We start from the raw sequence: 23,853 nt of genomic DNA, 5'->3' as shown, positions 1-23,853 counted from the left end.
ATTTTATGCAAACATCCATTTTCTAGTTTCCCTTCAATCTTCATTAAAATTTCTTGCCCCTTTTGCCCTTTGTGGTGGGTTAATCCTGTCCACCTTGCTCACTCCCCACTAGCAGGATGGGGGAAAGAATCAGAGAAGCAATAGTGAGAAAAAGTCGGATCTTAAGATACAGATAAGTGAAGAAAAGAGAGAAAACAAAGAACAAGTGATGCAAATGCAGTCACAGACCAATGTCAGCTGATCTCCAGGCAAAGACTACTTTGGAAAGAATACCCTCCCCCCAATTTATTGATGAACATGACATTTCAAAATATACATTTGATCAATTGAGGTTATCTGTCCCAGCTGTGGCCCTTCCAAAGTTCTTGGCCATTCCTCAGTAAACTTGCTGGGGAGGCAGAGTGAGAAACAGAGACTTTGATGTTATGCAAGCTCTTCTCAACAATAACTGAAACATTCATGTTTTATCAACACTGTTCTGGTCACAAATCCAAAGTCCAGCACCATGTGGCCTTCTGTTAAAAAGTTAGTTCCATCCAAGCCAGCCCCAGTGCTCCTTATTTTATTTCACTCCACACCCTCCGTGACTCCTGCCTTCTTTCACATTGTTCTTTTCTGGTGCCAGCTATAAAAGATACCTGACTAAATGAAGAACCTCATTTTACCAATGGGACGGAAATAGGCATGGCTAGGGTAGATGCAAAAGCAGATCATGAGGTGAGTCCATGCTATTTTCATTGATTTTTGAGAGATCCTATATTGACTAGATCATATGCAGATGTCTGTGAACCTCAGATGTTAGATAAAGTAAATCAAACTTTTTGGTTTTGAAACCTTCCAGTGATCTCAAAACTTTGAGATCAAGCACAAAACTTTAACCAAATTTCTCTTTTTGAGGTCGTAGACACTCTAGTCCAGCAGACTGTCACCTTCCACTATCTAAATGGCCCACATCTTCAAAAGTATTTTGTTCTGTGGCTCTTTCTAAAATCTGAATTTTTGTCCTTAAAGACAACTCTTTTGTCCCTAAAGAGTCAACACCATGATATATTACATACACCACTTTCCACTTGTGTAGAGGTGGAAATACAACTTTGGCTGCATATTTTACCCCTATGCCTCTGTGGTAACCCCCAACACCAACAGATACCGATGAAAGTGTGTCATTCTCATTACCTGCAGGGATAACAAAGATTAAAAGGGAGAACAAGAACAAAGAAACTGGATTTTATTCTATTGGTCATGCTGGCTTTATATATTGGAGAGAGGAAACTGGAACCCTTGTTTTCTAGGTCGCTTTGTTCAGGCACCTTTTGCTATGCACAAAGAGATTCTGTAAGCAGGATATACACAACTTTGAAGTATAACACAGTTATTTATTGGTTGACACAGACAAGAGATAGCTAGGATTTAATGTGTTGCCAGGCTAAGCATCAGAATGCTCGGTGTCCCCCATAAGACACCTGAAGAGTCCTTGCTGGGCAAGCAATCAGCCATTAGATGGGGGAGGGTTTGCTTTCTACTGTGCTTGTAACAGGTTCTCAGTGCTGTCGTTTCCAGTTTCCAACTCTGTATGTTGCTGTCTAGGATTTTATATCTTCCCATGCTTGTGTTTTTCTTTGTGAATCTAGGAGTTGCTACCTATCTACCTGCCCCTACAGATCAGAGTAAACTCTCTGTAGTCAATGGACTGAGATACCCTAGGTTTTCAATGGTCCCACAGTAAGTAGGGGATGGACAAATTCCCAAGATGGATGGTGGCTTAGCCAGTGTAGGAGAAAATTGTGCCATTTCCTTTACCTGTTCATGAACATAACCTGCTGGGGACTCGGGGCAGGATCCAGCTCCTGAAATACAGTTAGGCACTATTTGTTCTCTAACTCCAAATCACTTAGACACAATAAGAGTCTCTATATACCAAAGCTGCCACTGAAAATGTGCTAATGTACCTAGTGTACCTCCTCGCCCTTAAAGGGCTGATGTCTTCGGACCATCTTGTTCAGCTCTATGTCTTTCACTTGTACTACTCTGGGTGGAAAATTAGATAGTCCTATGCTGCCCAATGGACTAGATTCTGTGTATTGACAGTACACAGGGCAGGACACAACTCCCTAGCAGCAGCTTTCAGTGTATGTTTCATCTACTGCTTACAGAGCAACCTAGCAAACAAGAAGTCTCTCCCAAAAAGGAGGGAGCCACATCTACTACTTCCCACACAAGTGCCCTAATGGTGGAATGGATAAGAGTAGGGATCACCCTCCACTCTTTCTATTGAAGCAAGGCCATCATGCAGGCAAAAACATAAGCATCTTGGCATAGAAGAAATATGATTCTATATTTATGTCTCTTGTGCAAAGAGTAAACCACATACTGGTTTCTTTTACCTAATGTCTCCTGTAAAACACAATCCACAGAAACTAGGACTGGATCGTAAATTTATCTTCCTTCACATTGGCATGTAAACTGTGAAAGCCTCTGCTGTCCCCGTGTCTCCCTGCTCCTAGCTGTAGTGGCAGTGGAATCGCTGCACTGGAGTTGTCTTGGCTTTGTTCAGCTAAGAATTTGGGTTTACAGTGGTTCACCCTTTGTGTATGGTGCTTTTTCAAGGTACCTGTTATGTTCAGTGCTGGAGAAAAAGAAATAGCAGAAGTAATGAGGGTTGCACAATGGTAAAGCAGCAAAGTGAGAAATGCACCACTCCAGTGCAAATGAGACTCATTCTGACCACTCAGCATCTGCTCTTCTCCCTGGAGCCATGGCTCCTCTATTAGCAAAACCTTGAGGTGCCTCCACTGAATCGGGATGTCAACTGCACACAGCTAATCACGTTCAACCGAGTGTGACCCTTCAAGAGGTGTCTGTAGTTGTGTGGTTGGGATTTGGATGTATAATGAGAAGCCAAATTTACTTGAGATACCCTTGCTCCAGAGTGCCAGTATCAGGAAACAAATGACATGAAAGCAAATAATGTACTCCTGTGGTCATAGTATATACATAAAATTAATTCCTTGTAACTGAAACTGATTGTTCACATAAATCTCACTCTGCTTTTAAGCTAGGACATAACCTCTGCTTAATTGATATTCATACTTGAAGACAAAGAAATCAATTTGGCACGTCTAAGGAGCCTTTAAGTTTTTCACATAGAAAGTCTTTCCCTGGCACATGAACTTACCTTTTTACAGGCTCAGGTTTGTGAAGCTGAAGATACACTTTAATAATTACATGCATAGATGTATCTCCCCTTGGCAGGCTTGGAAATAAAACCACCTTCTAAATGCATCCTTTCCATGGTCAAATGCCTAGGTATATGTAAACTTGCAGAGATAGTTCCTATTCTTTCCCTCGCTGTCTCACTACTCCAGGGTAAGGTGCCCATTTATAATTTTTTTATTACTGTGTACATGATCAAGCCCTGTGGAGGCACCTACTGAAATGTGGCTATGACACTTCTATTCCTGTCTTATTGTTCTTTCACCACTGTCCATCCAGTAACATCCTCAGATTCAGCCAAAAGAGCACAAATTAGGTGGGAAAGCTCATTTTAACATCAAGCCTGCAGTGTGGGCATATCAGCAGCAAAAAAAATTATGATGTGTGAGAAAGCTCAGCTCCATTTCTGACTTACTGGAGCTTGGATGGGGTTAGCCATGTACCCTCATAAGCACACTCTTCCTTAAAGCTCTGAACCAAGCAAGCGGAAGAGGAAAGAGTCTGTGCTAGATTTTGAAATGAGCTTGTACAGCAGGTTCGCTGCATGGTTATCATGCCTTGTTACACACACTGCCTCGTGTCCTACAATTTATGTGCTAAGTAGTTCTAATATAGCAACCACATTGATTTCAAGGGCACTTTGCAAAGTGGTGTGAGTCTTCAGCTGACAGGGAAGGTAAAGCCTGAACGCCCTTTTATAGACATAGAAGAGCTGCAGTACAGCTGAGGAACTGAAATCAGTCCAAAAGAGCTGCTGACACAATGTGCACTTGAAGGAAGAGATGTTTTTTTACATCATGCCTTGTGAAAACAAACACGTACCTGACATGTAACTGCATCTTGACATAAGATGTCAAAAGAGAAGGCCTTCCACAAGAAAATGCTTATTATTTTCATTTTTAAATGACCGAGTGCTTAGGAAAGGTGCCAAAAGATGTCCCTTAAAGCTGACAGTCTCTGTGCAACCATTAACCTTCAAGGGCTTGGGAAGCAGCACATGAACTCCCCGATGTGAATTTCTACCTCTTGCCTGCACATGCTGAGCCACCTCTGGGCGTGGGAAATTTGTATATGGCTGTATCCACCAAGCCACAGCAGGCCAAGGTCACAGCAGTGTGATGGGCAGCATTCTCCCTGGATTTGCCTCATACCCGCAAACATTTTCCTTAATTGCCTTGGAGAGACCAGAGGCTGTTTCCACCAAGCACAATGCAGAAGCCACTCTGTGTGACAGGCAAGTTAAACTACATGGACAGAAGATGTGCCACTTGTCCTCAGAGCCAAGGAATGACTCCTGACCTGTTTTATTCACCTATATAAGGGTAGACTAGGTTTATAAATTAGGAATGAGGTCTGGTTTTGAGATCTGGACCTTGATCACCCGCAGAACTTTTTAAATGGCACAGCTTCAAGCTTACCCTGTCTCCCCACAATGAAGGTATGTCTGTAAGCCAGGTTGTGTCACCTGAACTCAGGACAAAGATCTGTCCCTTGAACTCCTTTATTTGGCCGTTTAGGCTTTGTACATAAGACCTACATACCATTGCCCTTTAAAGGCTACAAGCCATGGTGAAAACATAGACGCTTGCTTTGTCACATGGAGTCTTTCACACGAGGGACCAGGTGGAACAGAATTTATCACTTGAATGGTTAGTGTCAATGTACATCTTCATATGGCAACGAGAGGGAACAGAGTTATTCCAGTTGGCTAGCAGTCAAAGTTTAGAGTGGGATGTTGATGTGCCATGGCTCAGTTAGGGCAGAGTTCAAGGAAGAGCAGTGATGTTATCAGGAGAGCCTAAATTCGAAAAAACACTGATCTAAAAAGGGATATAGAGACAACAAGAGGACCCCATTACACAGAGTATTCTGAGTTGGAAGGGACCCACCATTGAGTTCAACTCGTAAGTGAATGGCCTCAACGGGGATTGAACCCATGACCTTGGCACTATTAGCACCATGCTCTAAACTTGAGGCAATAGAGGGACAAGTCAGTGTGGGGCCAGACTGATGGATAAGGAAGAGACAGACTCAAATGGCTTGAAGGTGATCAGGAAGTTCAGAGGCAGGAGCAAGGTAGGATTCATCTCCAAAAACAAGATATCTGCATCTGAGCTCAGCTTAGTCACTCTCAACTCCCCTTACAGGCAGTGGAGATAAATAGCCAAGCAATACCAGCATCAGGACAATGTCAGACCAAACTGGGAAGTAAATTTATCTGTAACTCTGTGACTCTACAGCTTCGGATGGTTTAACTCAATCCTGATGTTGTTTAATACAGTCTTTTCTAAATTTCCAGCCTGCATTTCCTTAACTGCAGTCACTTGTGTAAGGTCAGTAGCAAGAAACTCCAGTGAAAGGACATTTGCAAGTCATTTTAGGTTGATACTGCTGTCACTGATACTCATTTTCACATCTGACTGTTAAGAAAGAGTTGTAGTTTACCTTGCTCCATATTTTAATTAAAAATTTCTTCTTAAAACTCTTTTTAACCTCAGTTTCTCATCCTGAAACTTTTACTTTCCTCTCATCTTCTACCAGTGTCACCTTAATGTCCACCACCTGGAGTTGCGACTGTGTCTCCTCTTTGCTTTTCTCTTACTGTCCTTTCTTCATTGCCTGAGTTGCATGACTTGACATATAGTAGCCAGCCATCACTGTCACCAGGGCACCTTTCTAAGTAAAAATGAAATTAAATATTGAGCAATAATAAGTGCTAATGAAACACAGATCAGTATGGCATATCACCACAATGCTGAGGGTCTTGAATTGCAAGGTTTCTTTTCCTTAAACCATTCTCATTTCACAAGACCTTTTATGTAACTACTCTGTACCAAGGGCAGTACCAGGCCCACGGCGTTTAACACAACACCTAGTCTTCTCCATAGTCTAAATATTTTGACAATCTCTGGCCAGCTTCAGATCCTGTACAACTCTGCTGCTGCTGACTACCATTCTGATAAAAGAAGAAAAGCAGCATGGGCCTGTTCCTCCATTTACTTAATGTATGCTCAATAGCATTGCCCTGTAATATATCTGTGACCAATCAATACTTGATATAATTTTAGCAAATTGTGCTGGAGCAAGCCCCAAAGCTAAAGCAGATCTTCAAGTAAAACAGGCAGCAGAAATAAGCGGGGAGAAAGCTCATGTGGAAAACAAAGTAGAGATGCGACTTGCAGGTCTGCCTTTGCAATGCTGATGTCACTTCCTCAGGTCCACCAGAGACACAAAGCATCTCTAGGGAAAGAGCATTTGTGATCCTTAAGTTGGGACTGCAGCAATGGAGAGGGGGTGGGAGGTTTCCCATTATAACTGCATCAGCACTTTCTGTGGAAAAAGGTTTTCCACTGCCTGCCCTGAAGTTAGCAGCTCTCACCTGTGTGACAAGATCCCAAGCAGGGATGAGTCTAAGCAGGGATGAAGTTGCTGCTGAGTACTGGGTTTCTCTAATTTGTAGTGGTGGAGGATCTATGTTCATACAGCCCTGTTCTGTGCTGGAGTGGACTGACCTAAAGTGGCTGTGGATGGAGGAAAGCAGTGAAGTCCTTCACTGATCATTTATCTTCTGGTCTAAATCTGAAGCAGGTCTTGCCATACAGCTTCCCACCATAACCTTGCAGAGCCTTCTGTTTGTGCTTCCTTGAGCCCACGAAAACAGGGCAATCAGCTCTCCTGTTCTGCTGTAGAAAAAAGAGTTATAGTTCAGATTTCCTTCCATCCAGTGCCAAGCTGCAACCCCAGTTTAAAAAGGAAAGATCCTTAATGCACATGGTAAGAGTAGAATACTGCTCTGGGTACTTTCTCTGTGGATACACTCTGTGACAGAGTGTGGACAGACTTCTATGAGTGAAAGAAAACAGGTCAGTTTTCCATCCTATGACTGGGACAAAAAAGAACAATGAGTTAACTAATGGCTAGCTATTAGTTTAATAAATGACAGTCAATTATTACAATTTTCTTTCCTTCAATATATGAGACAATGCCAGGGCACTGTGTTGCACAATGGGGAAAGCCTGGTGAGTCAGGGCAGGTTACAGGGAGGAGAGCAATGTTGCTGGGTCAGGGAAGGTTGATCCAGAGTGCAGCTGTAGCTGCAAACCAGCTGTAAACAAGGACAGGCACTGTGGTGCTGAGGTGCACAGGTGTGATGGCTCCACAGCCTAGGGGCAGAAGGATCTGAGAAGAAGCCAAATATGTGTGTCTTGAGCTTGAGACTCTGCAGAACTACTAGGGTATAATTTCGCCTTCACACAGCTCAAAGTCAGGTTATCCATGCCATTCTTCGACATTTCTCTTAAAACTTCAAAGCTATTTGTTTCCCTGCACTGAGGATGCTTTTGAAGGAGATCAGCTTTGTTACCTGGCAGCAGGGACTGGTCTTCAATCAGCATCAGACTAAGTACACAGGAATCTATCAGGGTGGCTGCTGTTCGGAGTAAACTGTCCCTTTGGTGGGCAATTTAGCTGCAGACAATGATGGATGTAAAAGGGCCAAGCAAGTCCATGGCTAACTGCTCCTTTGTGAATTCCACCATGCGGCAGCTAGATTGCACTTCCAGGTAGCAATGGGAGGAAGTCTGTGCAAGTGGAAAGTCCTACTAGGCTCTGTCATTCAGGTCCACAGCTTAAGGTGCTGTCATCACTGAGCTTTTCCCACATTTAATTCTAGAAAGAGCCTCTGGTAAAAGCAGTGTTCATCTCATTATCAATTCAATTTTTGTGACAGCCCTGCTAGGGCTCTTAATTCCTTGTATTCAAACAACAAATGAGATGACCCAACTGCAATCTCAAATAGGTATCATGGGTAAGTAATCATTCATTTGTTATAGCGCCTCTCACCCAAAGGACAGAGGTGAAAATTTGTCCTCCTAATAGAAAGAGCTGTAAATTAGTTTTATTTCATTGTTAAACCTAGAGGACTGAAAATTAGGATGACCAGCCCTTAGCTGAGAAGAAAATGTGACAGCTCCAGGGATTTTCTGCATTAGGCAAATAGGCAGCCCATAATCACCCATTAAACAGTCACAATGGCTGTTTCCTGACACCCTTGCTACTCAGAGTTGTGATTCTCCTGATACACTGAACATGGGAAAACTTCTCAAGTCTGATGTCCAGTGCTGGGCCAGTGACCCCAGCTCCACTTCTAGACAAGGAAGAGAAGTGAACATCTCCTGCAGGTGCTTGCAGTAATTTCATCTTTCCCTGAAGATGGACATGTTCAACACAAGGATGATGAATAACTTTGTGGAAGTACATCTTACCTCCATTATTAAGGGAGCTTCATGAGTAGGTCAGATTTGAACATGTCTATCTTTTAGATAAATACATGTTGACAAGACAAATCCCACCCAAAATGTATCCAGTTGTTTGTCACAGGTCTTTGTTCTGCCGAGTAATGTTATCTTTATCCTCAAAGTCTTTGCAAGCCCCCCCATCTAAAGGATGTTATCGCGAATTACCATGGACTTGCTGTGGATTTGGAAATTACGGAGGAAGCCATCTCTGCATGCTTATAGGGTGGAAAAGAAGGAAATGAAGGCTTTTAAAGACAGATGGAAGCTATATTGACAGGGGCATGAAGGTGCCTAACAGCCTTCACTGAGCAAGTAGCTGCTGGTGAAGTCGAAGAAACACTTCAGTGGTTCCCCTTGGGAGAATGTGTGTCTCTCTTGCAGTAACTTCACACATGATTCATGCCTTTGGCATGGCAGGCTGCATAAAACACTACATAGACATTCCTGTTTGTTAAGCCTGATCCCAGAGGGTTTCCCTGAGCTCTCCTAGCCCTTTATGAAACCGGAAGGTGGTGTAATGCCCACCCTGACTGACTCAGGTTTGTCACAGGGGTGGCCAGTTCCTTGTAGCAAACCCATGCTTGTAGCAAAACCACCCCAGAATCATAGCCCAACATGGAGCAGGTACTGCAGCAGGAATCTCTGTGGACTGAGGGCACCCTCAGAGGGCAATGAGGCTGCTTCCCTCTCTAACATGGTGCACCCTGCCCAGGGGGCAGATAGGCAGCACTGCAGTGTGAGAGACAGGAAGAAGATCTTCCCTCAGTCTCCCATCCCTTAGACATCACGCTTCCTCCTTGCAGCCCTTTGGGAAGAAAGAAGAGAGTTTGTCCTGGGAACACCTTTGATGTGATGAAATGAGTGGTCTGTCATCTTGTTCAATAACGTCACACAGAAAGATCTATAAAAAGCTCTCTATAGAAAGCTGAAAATAAATTTAGAAAATCTACTGCACTCTCAAATCCTCAAAACCCATAAGTGTATCAGAATAGTTGTAAAATTATTCACTTTTATGATGTGCAAGTTATGCAGTATTGTACAGCCAGACAAGTTTATAGGAACATATGTTAAGTTGCCTGCATGGGGAGGACCTGACTGAAGTTAAAACATAAAACCTTCCCACAAGACAAGTGAGGTTGTAAGGAGGGACACTAAAGTGTGAGAATGGCTTTGCATAAGATATGTGGCCCCTCTTCCCCCTTTCCCCAGTGCTACACTTGCATTGAAATACGAAATTTTAAAACGGAGAACCAGGGAGACCAGAGCTGATAGAAAGAGCCTATGGTGCTGCAGCCAGAGCTGCACAGTCTATGCCAATGGATTTCCAACTTCAAAAACAACTAGACTCTAGGGACTGCAGCTCTACTGCGTGATGGGTCTCTCACCTCTGCTTGTACATGTTTTACCCATGAACATCATCATCATCCCCTAGTAAAATCCAATCAGTCAGCCTCACCTCAGTGTCTGGTAATATGGAGCAGATCCTCCTGGAAGATGTCAAAACATGAGGAAGATGGAGATGTGATTAGAGACAGCCTACACGGTTTCACCAAGGACAAATCATGGCTGACTATTTTAGTAGCCTTCTTCAATGTAGTGACTGCATCAGTGGACAAGGGAAGAGCTACAGATGTCATCAACTTCTGTAAGGCCTTTGATACAATCCCCCACAATATTCTTACCTCTAAACTGGAGAGAGATGGGTTTGATGGATGGACTGTTAGATGGATAAGGAATTGACTGGATGGATGGAAGCATCCAAAGAATTACAGTCAATGGCTCAGTATCCAAGTAGAAACCAGTAATGAGTGGTGTGTCCCACAAGGGTCCATACTAGGACCAATACTACTTGAAATCTTCATGAAAGACATAGACAGTGGGATTGAGTGCACCCTCAGCAAGTTTGCAGATGACATCAAGCTGAGGGTGCAGCTGATTCACTCGAGGGAAGGGATGCCATCCAAAGGGACCTTGGCAGGCTTGAGGAGTAGGGCCTCATGAATCTCACGAAGTTCAACAAGGCCAAGTGCAAGGCCCTGCACCTGGGTCAAGTCAATCCCTAGTATCAATACAGGCTGAGTGGTGAATGGATCTGGAGCAGTCCTGTAGAGACTTGTACTTGGGGGTACACGTCCATATAAAATCAGATATGACTTGGCAATATGCGCTTGCAGCCCAGAAAGACAACCATAGCCTGGTCTGTATAAGAATAAATGTGACCAGCAGATCAGAAGAGATGATTCTGCCTGTCTACTTCCCTCTTGTGAGACCCTATCTGGAATACTGCATCCAGCTCTGGGGGTCCCCAACATAAGAATGATGTGAAGAACCTCTTAGAGCAGGTTCAAAGGAGGGCCATGAAGGTGATCAAAGGGCTGGAGCGTTTCTCCTACGAAAACAGGCTGAGAGAGTTGGGGTGGGAGAAGAGAAGATTCCAGAAAGATCTCATTGCAACTTTTCAATTCATAAAGGGGCTGAAAAAAAAGACAGAGACACTTTTCACCAGGGCCTGTAGTAACAGGACAAAGAGTAACAGTTTTAAACTGAAAGAGGGCAGGTTTACATTAGACATAATGAAGAAACTCTTTACTATGAGGATAGTGAGACAGAGGAACAGGTTGCCCAGAGAAGTTGTGGATGCTCCATCCCTGGAAGTGTTCAAGGCTAGCTTGGATGGGGCTTTGAGCAACCTGGTTTTGTGATAGATGTTCCTGCCCATGACAGAGCAGTTGGACTTGATGATCTTCAAAGGTCCCTTATAACCCCAAACCTTCTGTGATTCTCTTGAGGGTGGCACACGAGGTCAGAGGGAAGGTGCCAGCAGGCTAGAGGATGCCAGGGGATTCCCTCCCCAAAATGGCAGTGCTGCAGGAGGCACAGCAGGGAGACTGATTCAACCCCTCCTGGATAGGATTCCTGTAAGCAGGAATTTTAACCTAGAACATTGTTGTGGATTTTGGGGGCTTTTTTCCTTCAACAAAATCCTTTAAACTTTCACTCCATTAATAGGGCTGGAACATTGTCTTCTCTGGCTAAGCTGAGCCTCTGTTTCTGTTCTTTCTTTACACCTGCATCCTCCCCATGTGAATAAAACTTCTAGAACTATCTTCGAAAATTTGAAGGGGAGGAAAAAGAAGAAACAGCCTATGATTTGCACAAAATTCAAAGAAGTATTTGTGACACAAGCCAAATATTCCCAGAGAAATTTCCCTTTCCTTACTGTAAAGAATATATCATTGAAACATCTGCATACATTACACAAACTAAATAAATTTACCTAGACTTGAAGTTTGTTTTTCATGCCCAAAGCTAATGGCTCGCACAGATTTTCTGGGTTGTTTTGTGTTTTGTGGGTTTTTCCTCTTTTTTAAGCCTGACTGCACAAACTCAAGACACACTTTCAGCTGACAGTAGAATAATCATGAATTTTAGGTTGTCTTGTAACAGATAGACTTCTTCATTCAATGCCACACTCACATTGCAGGTACCCAGAGCAAGGGCAAGCTGAATGTCACTAGTGGAGAAGGGGCAGAGATGTGTAGGGGAATGCAGAGTTAACCCTTGGCCCAGAAAAATCTGTTTTCCTTTCTTCACTTCCTAGCGTTCCTGAAACCTGAGCATGACCCCACCATACCAGGCCATTGTGGATGGGTTTGAGATGCTCATCGCTTGCTGGTACTAGCAATGCCTCAGCAAGAGGAAGACAGGCATGATATTCAGCCATTCTTGTATTTCCTGAGACGCAGCTCTTAGGAGAAGATCTTAACCAAAAATGAGGAGTCTCTTATGGCTCATACATTGCCCAGTGACTGTTACAGAGATATAGGCACAGTCACGAGCTATGAGACAGGACAGGGAGACAGGGTTGGCAGCACTGTGAGCCCTGTGCTCCCTCGTCACCCCACTTACATGGCCCCAGCACAGCATCTGCACTCAGCTGTGACCTGCCTGGTGCAGGTTTGGCAGCACATTACCTTGTGACGGTCGCAAGACCAATGTGACATAGACCACAGAGCAGATGCTTGGCCAGAAGGGGTATGTACATGGGATTGGAGACATTGGTCCCACCAAGAGAGTCTGTGGGCTTGTTTAACAATCACTACCTCATCCCTTACCTCCTTCCTTTGTGCCATCCTTTGGCACTCTGAGGGTACGTTTCTGAAAGAGCAGTTAATGGATTTATGTCATATAATTGTGATAGCTGGAGGTTGTCTGGTGGAAGGGAAGAATTTCGATTGTCTCAGGGTGGATTTGGTCTAATTATCTCAGATGACTTAAGCAAATCTGCTTTCTTGGAGACACGCTGTTACTGTAGTAACTTGTAAATGAATATCAGATGATGAGATATTTAGAGGCAGTCTGAACTGGTAAGTTTATGAGCACAGTGGGCAATCATTTCTTCTTCCTTTTTTTTTTTTAACTCTTTTCCATATTAATTTCTTTCTCAGTGTGAATGTAAACCAAAAAATCAACAGGTCAGATACAGGGCTCTTATGAACTCTGCCTTCTCTATCAGACAGAGCAGACGCAGTTTGGAACTACTTTATCATTTTGCTTTTAATTAAAGCCTATAATGGTTTTGCACTTTGTTAACAAGCTTTATCCAAAATACAAAGTGGATAAAGGATGAAGTGAATCTTCAGATAATTCTGCATTTTTTATTATCTCTTTTTACATATGCAGGCTGTTCACTACATCACCCAGAGCCACAGTCAGCAGTGCCTCATGAGCGGTCTGGTGATAAACAATGGTTGCACCCTGCCCTTCTGGAGAAAGAGCTGATAGCGTGTGCCTTGGCTTCGATACTTGCCTTGTGTGGCCAAAGGGGATGGCATTTAGAGGCATCACCCTTTCTTAAAACAAGGTATAAAATCTTCTTCTAGTCCAAAGAGAAGAGGGTAAACATCTCCATGCCCCAGTGCATCAGCAGTTGCAATGCAGCATCAAATATACTGCACTATGGCTTATTATCACTGCATTGTATCCAGTCCTAAAATGCAGCAGAGAGAATACAAGTTGCAAATGAAGTCCCAAGGGCATGTCTCACCCTCTAGCCTGGCTTTTTGCAAATCTGTAATGGTTTCAGCCTTTCGGTGAGCCTGGGAAGTCTGCCAGGAGGGTGCTCAGGTACTCCCAGATATGAACCAGAGATGGAAACGATCAAATTGGAAATTTGGAAATTATCTCCAAACTACCAACAGAGGAGGAAAACTGTTTCTGACCTGTAGCTGTCCACGCTTTCTAATTCTGTTGCTGACAGTAGCTGTAGCTCAGGATCCAGGCTCTACATTCATCCCCAGTAACCATTTACCATTCAAGGAATCTCCTCATGACAGAGGCGGAGTCTGTCTCCGCTCCCTCCATGGTATGCATCAGCTCCTGCTCCACCTCAGCAGCTTCAGTTCAGCTCCTCTTTTGGGTGCCTCTGCAAAGGGCTTAAATTGTACTGGCAAGAGCACATTAGTGGGCTTCTTCTTGAGGAACAGGAGCAGTTTATTGTCCTCTATTGTTGCACTTCATATGAAAAGCTCTTCAAAATGCCTAGAAAGCCACTTTTCTATCAGGGTATTTCAAGTAGCAGAAAGGAAATGCAGGAGAGGGTAGTGAGCATGGGTGCAGCAACTTGCACTGAGCAAGGATGCTCTCTGAGCACTATGAACATATCTGGTCCTATTTGTTCCTAGAGTCATGGTCTCATACTGTCTTTACCCAAAGCCAGGATGCCTTTTTTTTTTCCTGTTGTTACAGCTTCATCCTTAGTTAAGCCCTTAGAGCAGGCATAGGGCAATCATCCCAGAGTAGGTGATGTGTGTCAATTTGCCAACCTGCCAGATCTCCACAGGTGCAGATGTTTCCATTTCACCCATTTCATCTCCATGCTTTTTATTTATTTTGTCTAGCAAATAACTGCCAGATGCTCACAGAAATTGCCCATGCATGTGGTTTGCTTATATCTACTCAGTGTATTTTATTTCTCAAAGAGAGCACAGAAAGTGATGTCAAGTGAGATCCATCAAATGCAGCAGCTAAACCAGGATCATTTGCCTGGGTGTCCCTGACCCAGCTGCAGCTTCGGCTGAGAGATGGCAAGGTGGTGTGTCTCCATTCAGTTTGAAACAAGTTTCAGAGTCCTCCCGTCTGGGCTGGGAAGGGTTCATCAAACTGTGTTTCAAAGCAGAAGAGCTGAAGAGCATGACTTTGCTCCACCCTGCCCATGTCTACACAAGTGTCTCTCAGAAAGTATCTATGGAACTGAAATGCTTTAGTATGAATCCTGCTTATATTTCATTATCATTACATTGTTTTCAATATATTGCAGAATGTCAAGTTTCTTGAATTCTTTTGCTTGTACTTCAAGAGTGCATGGCAGTTTATGCTGAAAAAACTTATTTTTGAAAAGAAAACGAGGATTTGATTTGGGAATAATGTCTTTCTTTCTATCTGGGATACATTTAAAATGCTGTATCATAGTCTTGCTATATATATCACAAAACCACTTTTTTTTTCCCCAAAATACCTCTATATGTGGCTTCATCTAAAATTCAGGGTTGTCTGATAGAGAGAAGAGTGTGCTACAGTGTGGACATGTACTAAAGTCGTAGTTATTTCTGCATACTCAGTGGTGTGTAATTAGTATGAGCACAGCCATTAACATATCCCCTATGCTGTGTCATCAAGTCACACCTGATTATGTTGCAAAGTGAGATTAGCAAAATAAGCTCTCGCTATCATTTGATAGTAGGGAAAACAAATCCTCCCACAGCCAAAGCTGCAACTAATATTCAGTACTTAAGAAATTCAACTGATGCATTCATAATGAACAAGATTTTGTGTAATTAAAATTTTAAATAAATCCCCAACATGAGCCCTGGCTTGGATTTCTTAATTTCAGATATGAAAGTATAGCTTTTGACAAAATAGGTTCAGGGGGTTGGGTTTTTTTCCTTCTCTTTTCTTTCATCTGAGAGATTTAAAAAATCTTATTAGCATATTAAAAAAGAGCAGAAGATAAATTAAATGGAGATCAGGATTAAAAGACTCACTACCTTCTTCATGTCACCTTTATAGTTCTTTTGAGCATCTGTCCCTAGATGGTGGGTGTAAGTAACGTGAAGGTGGATGTTAGTGGGTGGCAAGGCTTTTGTGAGGCAGAAAGAAGCTGAGAATTAGAAAATTATTGGAGGCAGTTTCCATACAGATGAGAAGAAGCAATCAGACCCTGAGAAGCCCCGAAAGAGGAGGAAGACAGTAAGAAAACTGAATAAATGGTACATTTCTTCGGCAAAGAAATTGCCACTTTGTTTCAACCGAAACCCTGAAAGTTGCCATGGTTGCCTTAAAGCTGCTGAAAACCCTTAAAGTTGCTCACTCAAAGCATCTCACAGCGGCAGGCCTGCGTCTCTCCTTGTCTGTGGAAGTCTTTAGGTCACATTAAAAATTCCACTGAGTTCTCAAGGCTCATTTCTAGGCTGCTTACCTACCTATAGGGTGACTGCATCTCTTGTTGTTTCTTGTCACACGTAGGGCAGTGGAGGAGATGAGGTAAATAATGACATGTTATTGAGGAGTTCCTGTAGCTGTGAGAAAACCCACATTGCCAAAGTCTTGGACCTCATCTGCAGATAGTTTAATCACTTGTAGCTGCATCTGAGGTTAATGGAGGCTGGATTTAGAAAATATCAAGTGCTCTCGGAGGCAATTCTACTATGAAAAATCAGGGGCTGGCTGATATAAGCTGGACAAAAAAAATACGGTCACAATACTTGAATCTTTAACCCTTCCATGCCTAAATTCCTTGACCCAACAGTGAGAAAAAATACTGCTGTTGTTCTTCAATTCAACATCAAGGGTATCAGCTGACAGGTGGCTGATATGCACAGAGACAGACAGAGCAATGAGCCTCATAGAAGGAAAAATTACATGGCAAAATGCACCCCTCTCAGAAGAAGGTTTAATAAAAAATATGCATTCTAAAATTTGGGACTATTTTCACAAGGATAAATAATAAAATTTATAAGAGAAGCTCATCATCAAGATGCATAGGCTTCCATCCCCCCAGATCCCACTATTTTTTAAACAAAAAAGATATCAGAATAGTCTAACCTCGACAAAAGTGTGTTTTCTCCCACTGCATTATTCTCAGAAACATTTGAAATGGATATGTGTTATGAGTCTATATATAAATATGTGTATGTGTGTTAATTCAAGTGTATATGTGATTTAATATGTATTTTTAAGTCAGCCTGAATCAGGTATTTCCCCAAACAATGTAAGTTTTACGAAGTTATACACAATAAGAAACTATGTCTCATAGTGGAGTTGACCATAGGAGGAGGCAGCCTCAGCACAGTTGGTGGGTTTGTAAAAAGGGGTGTTAGCACAGCCTCTCTCAACCTCTGGCTCCTACCAAGGGTCACAGCTGCCATGAACATATACAGCTCCTACCAACTCTTCTGTAATCCAGCCAAGAAAGCTGAGGATGAAGAGGAAAGAGTTTGATACATGGAAAGAGAAGCTCCTTCTTGGGAGGAGGATTAGGTTGCAGTGGGACTGGGGTAGAGTGGGAGCACTGTCTTCTGGTTTGGGCTGGCTGGCATGTCCAGTGGCTTTATTTTCATCTTTGCTGTTTTCTATGTGACTTTCCTCAGTAGCCCCACAATGATGGCCTTCAGACTACACCACTGACTTTCCCAAGCAAATAGTCCAGCACATGGGTGAATTAATGAGTGTTTGCAAAGTGTGTGTGATCACTGGAGAAAATACAGTTGCACGGGCGTGAAGTGTCTGGAAAAGGGTGATTATTTGCAGCACCTGTTCTGCTGTCAGAAACCCTTATTCACTGGGCAGTGAACTAGTCCTTGTCCTCCCTCCTTAGGATATTTTCAGCACACACTTGTACTGTTCACAGGCTGATTTTTGCATATTATGTGCATTACTGTAAGTAAAAGTATGAATGAGGCATCCAGACTCCCAATATAACACTGGCCAACACTGGAAAGTGTAGAAAGGTGACACTTAACCTTCTCTCTGAAGACCTGAGCATGTTTATTCTTTTACAATGTGGTGGTGCTACTCACTCTCCATATACTGTAGGTCATCAGTGTCTGGGCCGCCTCCTGTGGGATGGGAGGACTGGTTTCAACCCTTCCTCACCCTGCGGGGTTTGTCTTGAGAAAATTCACCATTTTCAAGTCAGAACTTTAGTGGTAAGGCATTTGGCTGCTCAGGGAAGCAGCCACACTTGCTGTCCCTATTGAAACTGTGCCGATGTGGAGCAGGGAAGCAGGGCTAGAGGGATGGTGGTGTAGCCAGTGTCTGCATCCTACAGGGCCATGAGCTCAGCCAGCAGAGGTGCAGTGGGGGTTGCTGCCTCTGTTTCCACTATTTGTACTACAGTTGACCTAAATACTTTGCTAGTTCTAATACAAAAGGTCCCTCAGAGCATGAGGAGCAATACCAAAGACCTTTCTCCCAGATGGGTGCCTCACCTTTGCGGCTGCGGAGTCAGAAATGTACTTGTGGCTTTTTTACCTCTTGGAGATCTTGGAGATCTCTAACTCTTGGATCTACCCTTCATACTTCCCCTGAATTTTCTACCAAGTCACTGGAGGTGACTTGAGTAGTGTAGCAGTGGTGGGGAACCAAGGATTTACACCCTTATGTGAATAGGCATCCACTTCTCTTAGCCAGCTCTTCCCTGGCTAAAATAGGGTTGCCCTTCTGCTCTTTGTCTAGAAACTGGTAAAACTGCACTGAGGATATGTTTGGTCCTGGCTGCATGTAGAGAGCGGTGTCCAGGGGGATGTTCCTTTGGCACCTCTTGGGGTCAAGTGAATTGCATTCTCCATGAACTCTTCATGGGCTGTAAAAGGAACTGATATTTTTCAGTGTTAGCCACCCACTCCTCAGACATCAAAGGTAAAACAAGTGAATCACACCTGGTGTGGTTTGTTGCGTTTTTAGCAGAAAGCTTGTGTCCCAGGTCCAAGTATAATCATGGTTTGGGGTTTTTTTCCATGAGAAAAGCACCATGTGTTTATAAATTGCTCTTTGCCAAATTACTTGTTCTTAAAAAGAATTACACTCTAATAAGCTGCATCATTAAAAAGAAATTTTTCTGTGAGCAGCAGAGCCTGGTTTCCTGCGGCTTGGTGCCTCATGGTGGGATTATGTTGCGTCTAATGAGGAGCACTCTGGCTGAAGCTTTTCTCCTGTTCACAAAGGCACTGTCTCATGTGGGTTCGCTGGTGTCTATAATACATTTGGGATCAAACTGCCATTGTTTAGGTTCTCTCTTGTCTGCCAATGTAATACTGCACACATGGCAAACTGTTCCTCCCTGGAGACATGCAAGGGTCATACTTCTCTACCCTGATGCCTCTTCTCATAAAAATGATTGAAAATTAAAGCATTTGAGATTTCTGTCCCACAGTTCAGTTTGACTAAAATTGGCCAGCAAGCTAAAAGATAATTGAGCATAATATTGGACTGACACAACAATATAATAAACCTAATTTTATCAGGTAATCAGGCAATAAATGATGGAAAGTAAATACTGGAGGAGATTAAACATGAGAAAAAATGTTCATAAATATTTATTCAAGCATTTAAATACACTCAGGGTGACCATTTTATGCCCATTTTGCATTTCAGTTTTAGTGCTTCAATTCACAGTCATATGAATCACCAACAAGGGCACAGACACCCCAATAGTTACATTCATACCTCAAAAGTAAGAGTAAAATAATAGATTCCTCTGAGACTTTTTTTTTACAGTGACAGAGAATTATTAAATGTTTATTTAAAAATACTACAAGTTTAGAGTTTAGAAACAGGAATATTGAATAGTTCAGAAATCAGATTTTGAAGATGGTTCTCACCTAGTCAGAGAATAAAGATAGATCATGTGGTTTGTCCTGGATTTCAGAATTTTCAGTAAACCTGAAATGAACAAAGTCAGACCAGAAATCCTTTGCTGAAGTGGTTCATGGAAGTGTTTTGGGAATGTTTCAGAAATATGAGATGTGAAAGAGAATTCACAATTATTTGTGCACATACACACAAAATCACAAATTAAGGAAAGAAGAAAGATACATTGAATAAATTGCTCATTGTAATTTATATTCCTAATTCCTAAATCATAGAAATGTGTTCGTCATAAAGAGATTTTTTGAAGATATTTCTATTTTCTTACCTTGGATGCAGTTTAGATGGATGAGCTACCATTGCTCTCCATGCTTATCAAATTAGGAGAATGCATTTCTAAATTCAATTACATCCTCAGTGGAAATGGTTTCTCTGACTCTGGTAATCTTTGGAGAAGAATTATACACAGTCTATAAAGCTTCACATTTCAAAACCTAATTTTGAATGTTATTCAAGAGGTTAATTTAAGATTCATCTTCCAAAAGGGGAGTTAAATAAAACTGATAGAAGGCTGGAACTTGTTGAGTGGTTGAGAGGTTTATCAGCATGTGAGTACGAGTTCATTAGTTTTAATTAGTATAATCACTAATGTTGCATTAACAGTTTGGTGAGAGAAAGTAATTGCTCACACCCACTGTATTAGATTGGGAGATTAGAATTCATTTTATGAGGCAGTTAGCATTTCAGGGATTTTTTTTTTTTTTAAGGCTTTTACAATCTGCCATTGCAGTAGCCTCCTTCACCAAAGAGTTTAAATTAACCATAACTTTCATCCTAATGGGATTCAAAAATTAATGCAGAATTAAGTGTGAACCAGTAATCCCACTGCGATAAGCAGACAGCTAATGCCACAAACCTTGATTAGTTTATAATGACCTGTTTTATTTCCTGGACAATGATAGTCATTTATCTGTCCTCAATTCATTATGTTCCTGGAAAGTTTATATTCTTGAATTTTACACAGCAAAACAAATAAAAAATGAGGAAGGGAAAAGTAGAACTGTACTATTGAAGTAGTAATTCTCCAAAAAAAGGAATTTTCAATAATAGGGCTTAACTAGTCAATTATTCTTCACAACAAATGCCAGAGGAAGAAGAAACAGCTCCCTTTGACGTCCAGTGCCTTGGGAGCAAACATGAATTTCACAGCAGCAGCAATCACAACCTTACTCTGCCCATCACATTCCTGGGCAGCTACTGACAAAGTGAGAATGGAGATCCAGGACTTGTCATCCTGGTTGGCAAGGAAGCCTTGGTCATCTGAGAGTTAGCACAGTTCACCCAAGAAATTGCCTTCCAAAACATCCTGGAAAGCAAAACTGCTTAGAGCAAGGCTGTAATGAAAGGCACCATGATATCCATAAAGAGATGAGAAATACACCATTTGCAACAAATTTAGCACCCATTTTATGGGATTATGCTTGCCCCTGATTAAAACAAGTCTCTGCTCAAAAAATAACTGAATAAATCCCAAATCTGCTATGACTTGGATGTGGTATGAAGGAGAACAACTGTTAGATGTTAGAACTATGACGTAGTTCCTTAAATTTTGGGTACATATATTAAAATGAGTGGATGTGGGGCAGTATTCAGGGAATTACATGAATCTTCCTAAAACATATGTTTAAGCAAAATGTACATATATATGTATGTACTCTTATAAGAGACATTAATGGATATATGAGACACGCTCTTAGAAGAGGGGTTCAAAGACAAAAACTTATTAAACAGCCAAAAATTAGGTACAACTAGACAGACTGGATTTCAGTCTGTCTGGCCTCAGCTGGTGTCACCTTTAGAATGTGAATTACTCCATCTGAGGTCTGCATCCTCCACTATAAGGGCTGCCGCACCCTACAGACTGCAGAGGCAGTCCAAGATGGCTTGGTTGGCTGAAGTAAATGCTGAAGTAAATGTTTAAAATTGGGTAGAATGAATCATGACCAGCATGCCTGTGCCTTAGGGTTTGTCTATGCACAGAGTTATTGTGGAGAGCCATTACTCTTCCTGAATAGCATTACTTGTGAATACACTTTTGGTTGAATAAGACTTATTTATCTTCAACAATGTCCACTTGACAGAGGCAGAGCAATTTGCTTTCTAGTCCTCATGTGGAAATCTTCTACAAGAGCTACTGCCTTTTTAGTGAGCAGCCCTACCTTAATCAAAATTTACTTTATTGCAAAAATGCCCTAAATTAGCCATCCATTCACCTTTGAGAGCAATTTAAGATTTATGGAGGTAAGTGCATCTATTAGGCACAAATATATTGACCAAAAAAAAGAAATTAAGGTATCGTATACAATAAAAACCTGACTTTTATTTCACAAATTAAGGATGTTATACAGCTTATTGTTTCACGAAAAATGCCTGTATTTGCATGTATGTTTCATTAAAGAATAATAATGCCATACATATTTCATTTCCTTGTACTGAGCAGCAAAAGCCTTAACTATATAAAATACCCCATGCTGTCCTTGCTTTGTTGTTTTTTTTCTTTTAATCAGATTTTTCCCCCTAAACTAATGAAATCACTCTTTAAACACATACATCATTTTCATTTTAAGTGATTTACCATGACTCAAACAGTTTCTCTCTTCTCCTGCAGAATGAGGCACTTTTTGTCATGCAGATCCAGGTCAGAATTGCCTCTGATCTCCAGAGTGTTGAGTTCCCTGCACTCCCACTAGTGCTGTTTTAGGTGGAGTGTTAGGTGACTGATGTCTGCAGGGTCTGCACCTTGCATATCTACACTGATTCTTGGTCCACTTGCTATCACGTGTAATTTCTCTCTTCTTGTAGTATGCACCGACCCTCTGTGCAGCTGCGCAGACGTCCACAGAGCGAGGCATCCTTCCTCCCTGCCATCATCACGAAGCAGTGCACGACCCCCAGCTGGTTCCCTGCATGTGCCCGCTCTTTTCCTGCCCATGGGAAGGGCACCTGGAGGTGGTGGTGTCCCACCTGAGGCAGACCCATCACATCAACATCCTTCAGGGTGCAGAGATTGTCTTCCTGGCCACGGACATGCACCTGCCCGCACCCACAGACTGGATCATCATGCACTCTTGCCTTGGCCACCAGTTTTTGCTGGTACTCAGGAAGCAGGAGAAGTATGAAGGCCACCCGCAGTTCTTCGCCACGATGATGCTGATTGGCACACCGACCCAAGCTGACAACTTCACCTACCGGCTGGAGCTCAATAGGAACCAGAGGCGCCTTAAGTGGGAGGCGACCCCCAGGTCGGTACTGGAGTGTGTGGACTCTGTCATTTCCGACGGGGATTGCCTTGTGCTGAACACTTCCCTGGCTCAACTCTTTTCTGACAACGGAAGCCTAGCGATAGGAATTGCAATAACAACCAGCAAAGTTCACAACTCCGAAGCTGAAATGTGAGGGGGAAGAGGAGCAGGAGGAGAAACAGCAACAACAGTGGTGCTCTAGCTGCCTTGTGAGAGCCAGAACTTGCAGACTTTTTGGGGGGGTCTCAGGTCTTTTATGGTATTTAGTACTCGTCCAGAGTGGGCATTATGTAAACATCCTGTGGTTACAGTCTCTGTGTAATGTATTTACCATTTTGTTAATACAATTTTATGATAAATTTTAAAGAGACTAATCAATTTATTGTAGCCCTCCAGCAGCACTGAAAACAACACATGTTAATGAAAAGTGCACCCAGGGTGACTCACAGAAACCTTTGCTCTGAGAATGCTATGCAAATATGTTTCCTTCATTGCCTGCCTAATTGACTGGAGGCCCCTGTGCCTGATGAAAGGTCAAGTATTCCACTAAGGGACAAGAGCACCCAGGTTTCCATATTAGCAACAGTGATTTAACTCTTTTACTGTGGTCACAACCAAGCCCTGCGGGAGCCTGCAGTTTCACAGCTCCCTTCAGCTTCTGAGGGAACAACTTCCCCATTCAAACACTGAAAGCTTCAGAAGAAGTCACCACCTCTGCTGAGCAGGGGCCTGGAAACCCTCAATTTAGGACAGCTAGTAGGTGGTCACAGTAAGCATGGTTAAATATCACTCCTGTATCATACAGGGCAGTGAGAGGTTGCTAGATGGTCTGGCTATAGGTGTGATATAACCATAACCAGTCATTGGGGCATTCATCTTCTTAGCTGCATTGGGGCATTCATCTCCTTAAGCATCCAAAAAGCACTTTTCAGAAAAACAAGTATAAGACAGTCCTAAGCTCAGCACTGATCTTGCTATGGAATTCTGTGCCCCTTAAACCCACAGTTTGTGCTGCTAAATATTGATTTAAAACAATATAGACGTGAGATTTAAAATACACTCCTTTAAAAAAAAAAATCTCTTTTCTTCCTTCCATACATTTTGGGGGCAGGGAAAGAACGATGGTCCCCTTCTTCTGTTGAGGGTGTTTTACAAACAGCGATGATCATAAAAAG

General features: G+C 42.4%; 1 protein-coding gene across 8 annotated transcripts in view; it reads left to right on the top strand.

Moving 5' to 3' along the window:
* SIAH3 (siah E3 ubiquitin protein ligase family member 3) overlaps window positions 1-23,208 on the top strand; it is a 52,781-nt gene extending 29,573 nt beyond the window's left edge. For all 8 annotated transcript variants that reach the window (XM_027675209.1, XM_027675206.1, XM_027675204.1 and 5 more), the window contains one exon: window positions 22,239-23,208. In XM_027675209.1, the coding sequence (XP_027531010.1) occupies window positions 22,239-22,832 (594 nt within the window). In that variant the 3' untranslated portion in view covers window positions 22,833-23,208. The remainder of the gene's footprint in view (window positions 1-22,238) is intronic.
* Window positions 23,209-23,853: the final 645 nt, after the last annotated feature.

Source organism: Neopelma chrysocephalum, unplaced genomic scaffold (assembly GCF_003984885.1).
Source record: "Neopelma chrysocephalum unplaced genomic scaffold, ASM398488v2 Primary Assembly neopelma1_25, whole genome shotgun sequence".
Taxonomy (NCBI): Eukaryota; Metazoa; Chordata; class Aves; order Passeriformes; family Pipridae; genus Neopelma; species Neopelma chrysocephalum.
This window is presented reverse-complemented; position numbering and strand designations above follow the sequence as displayed.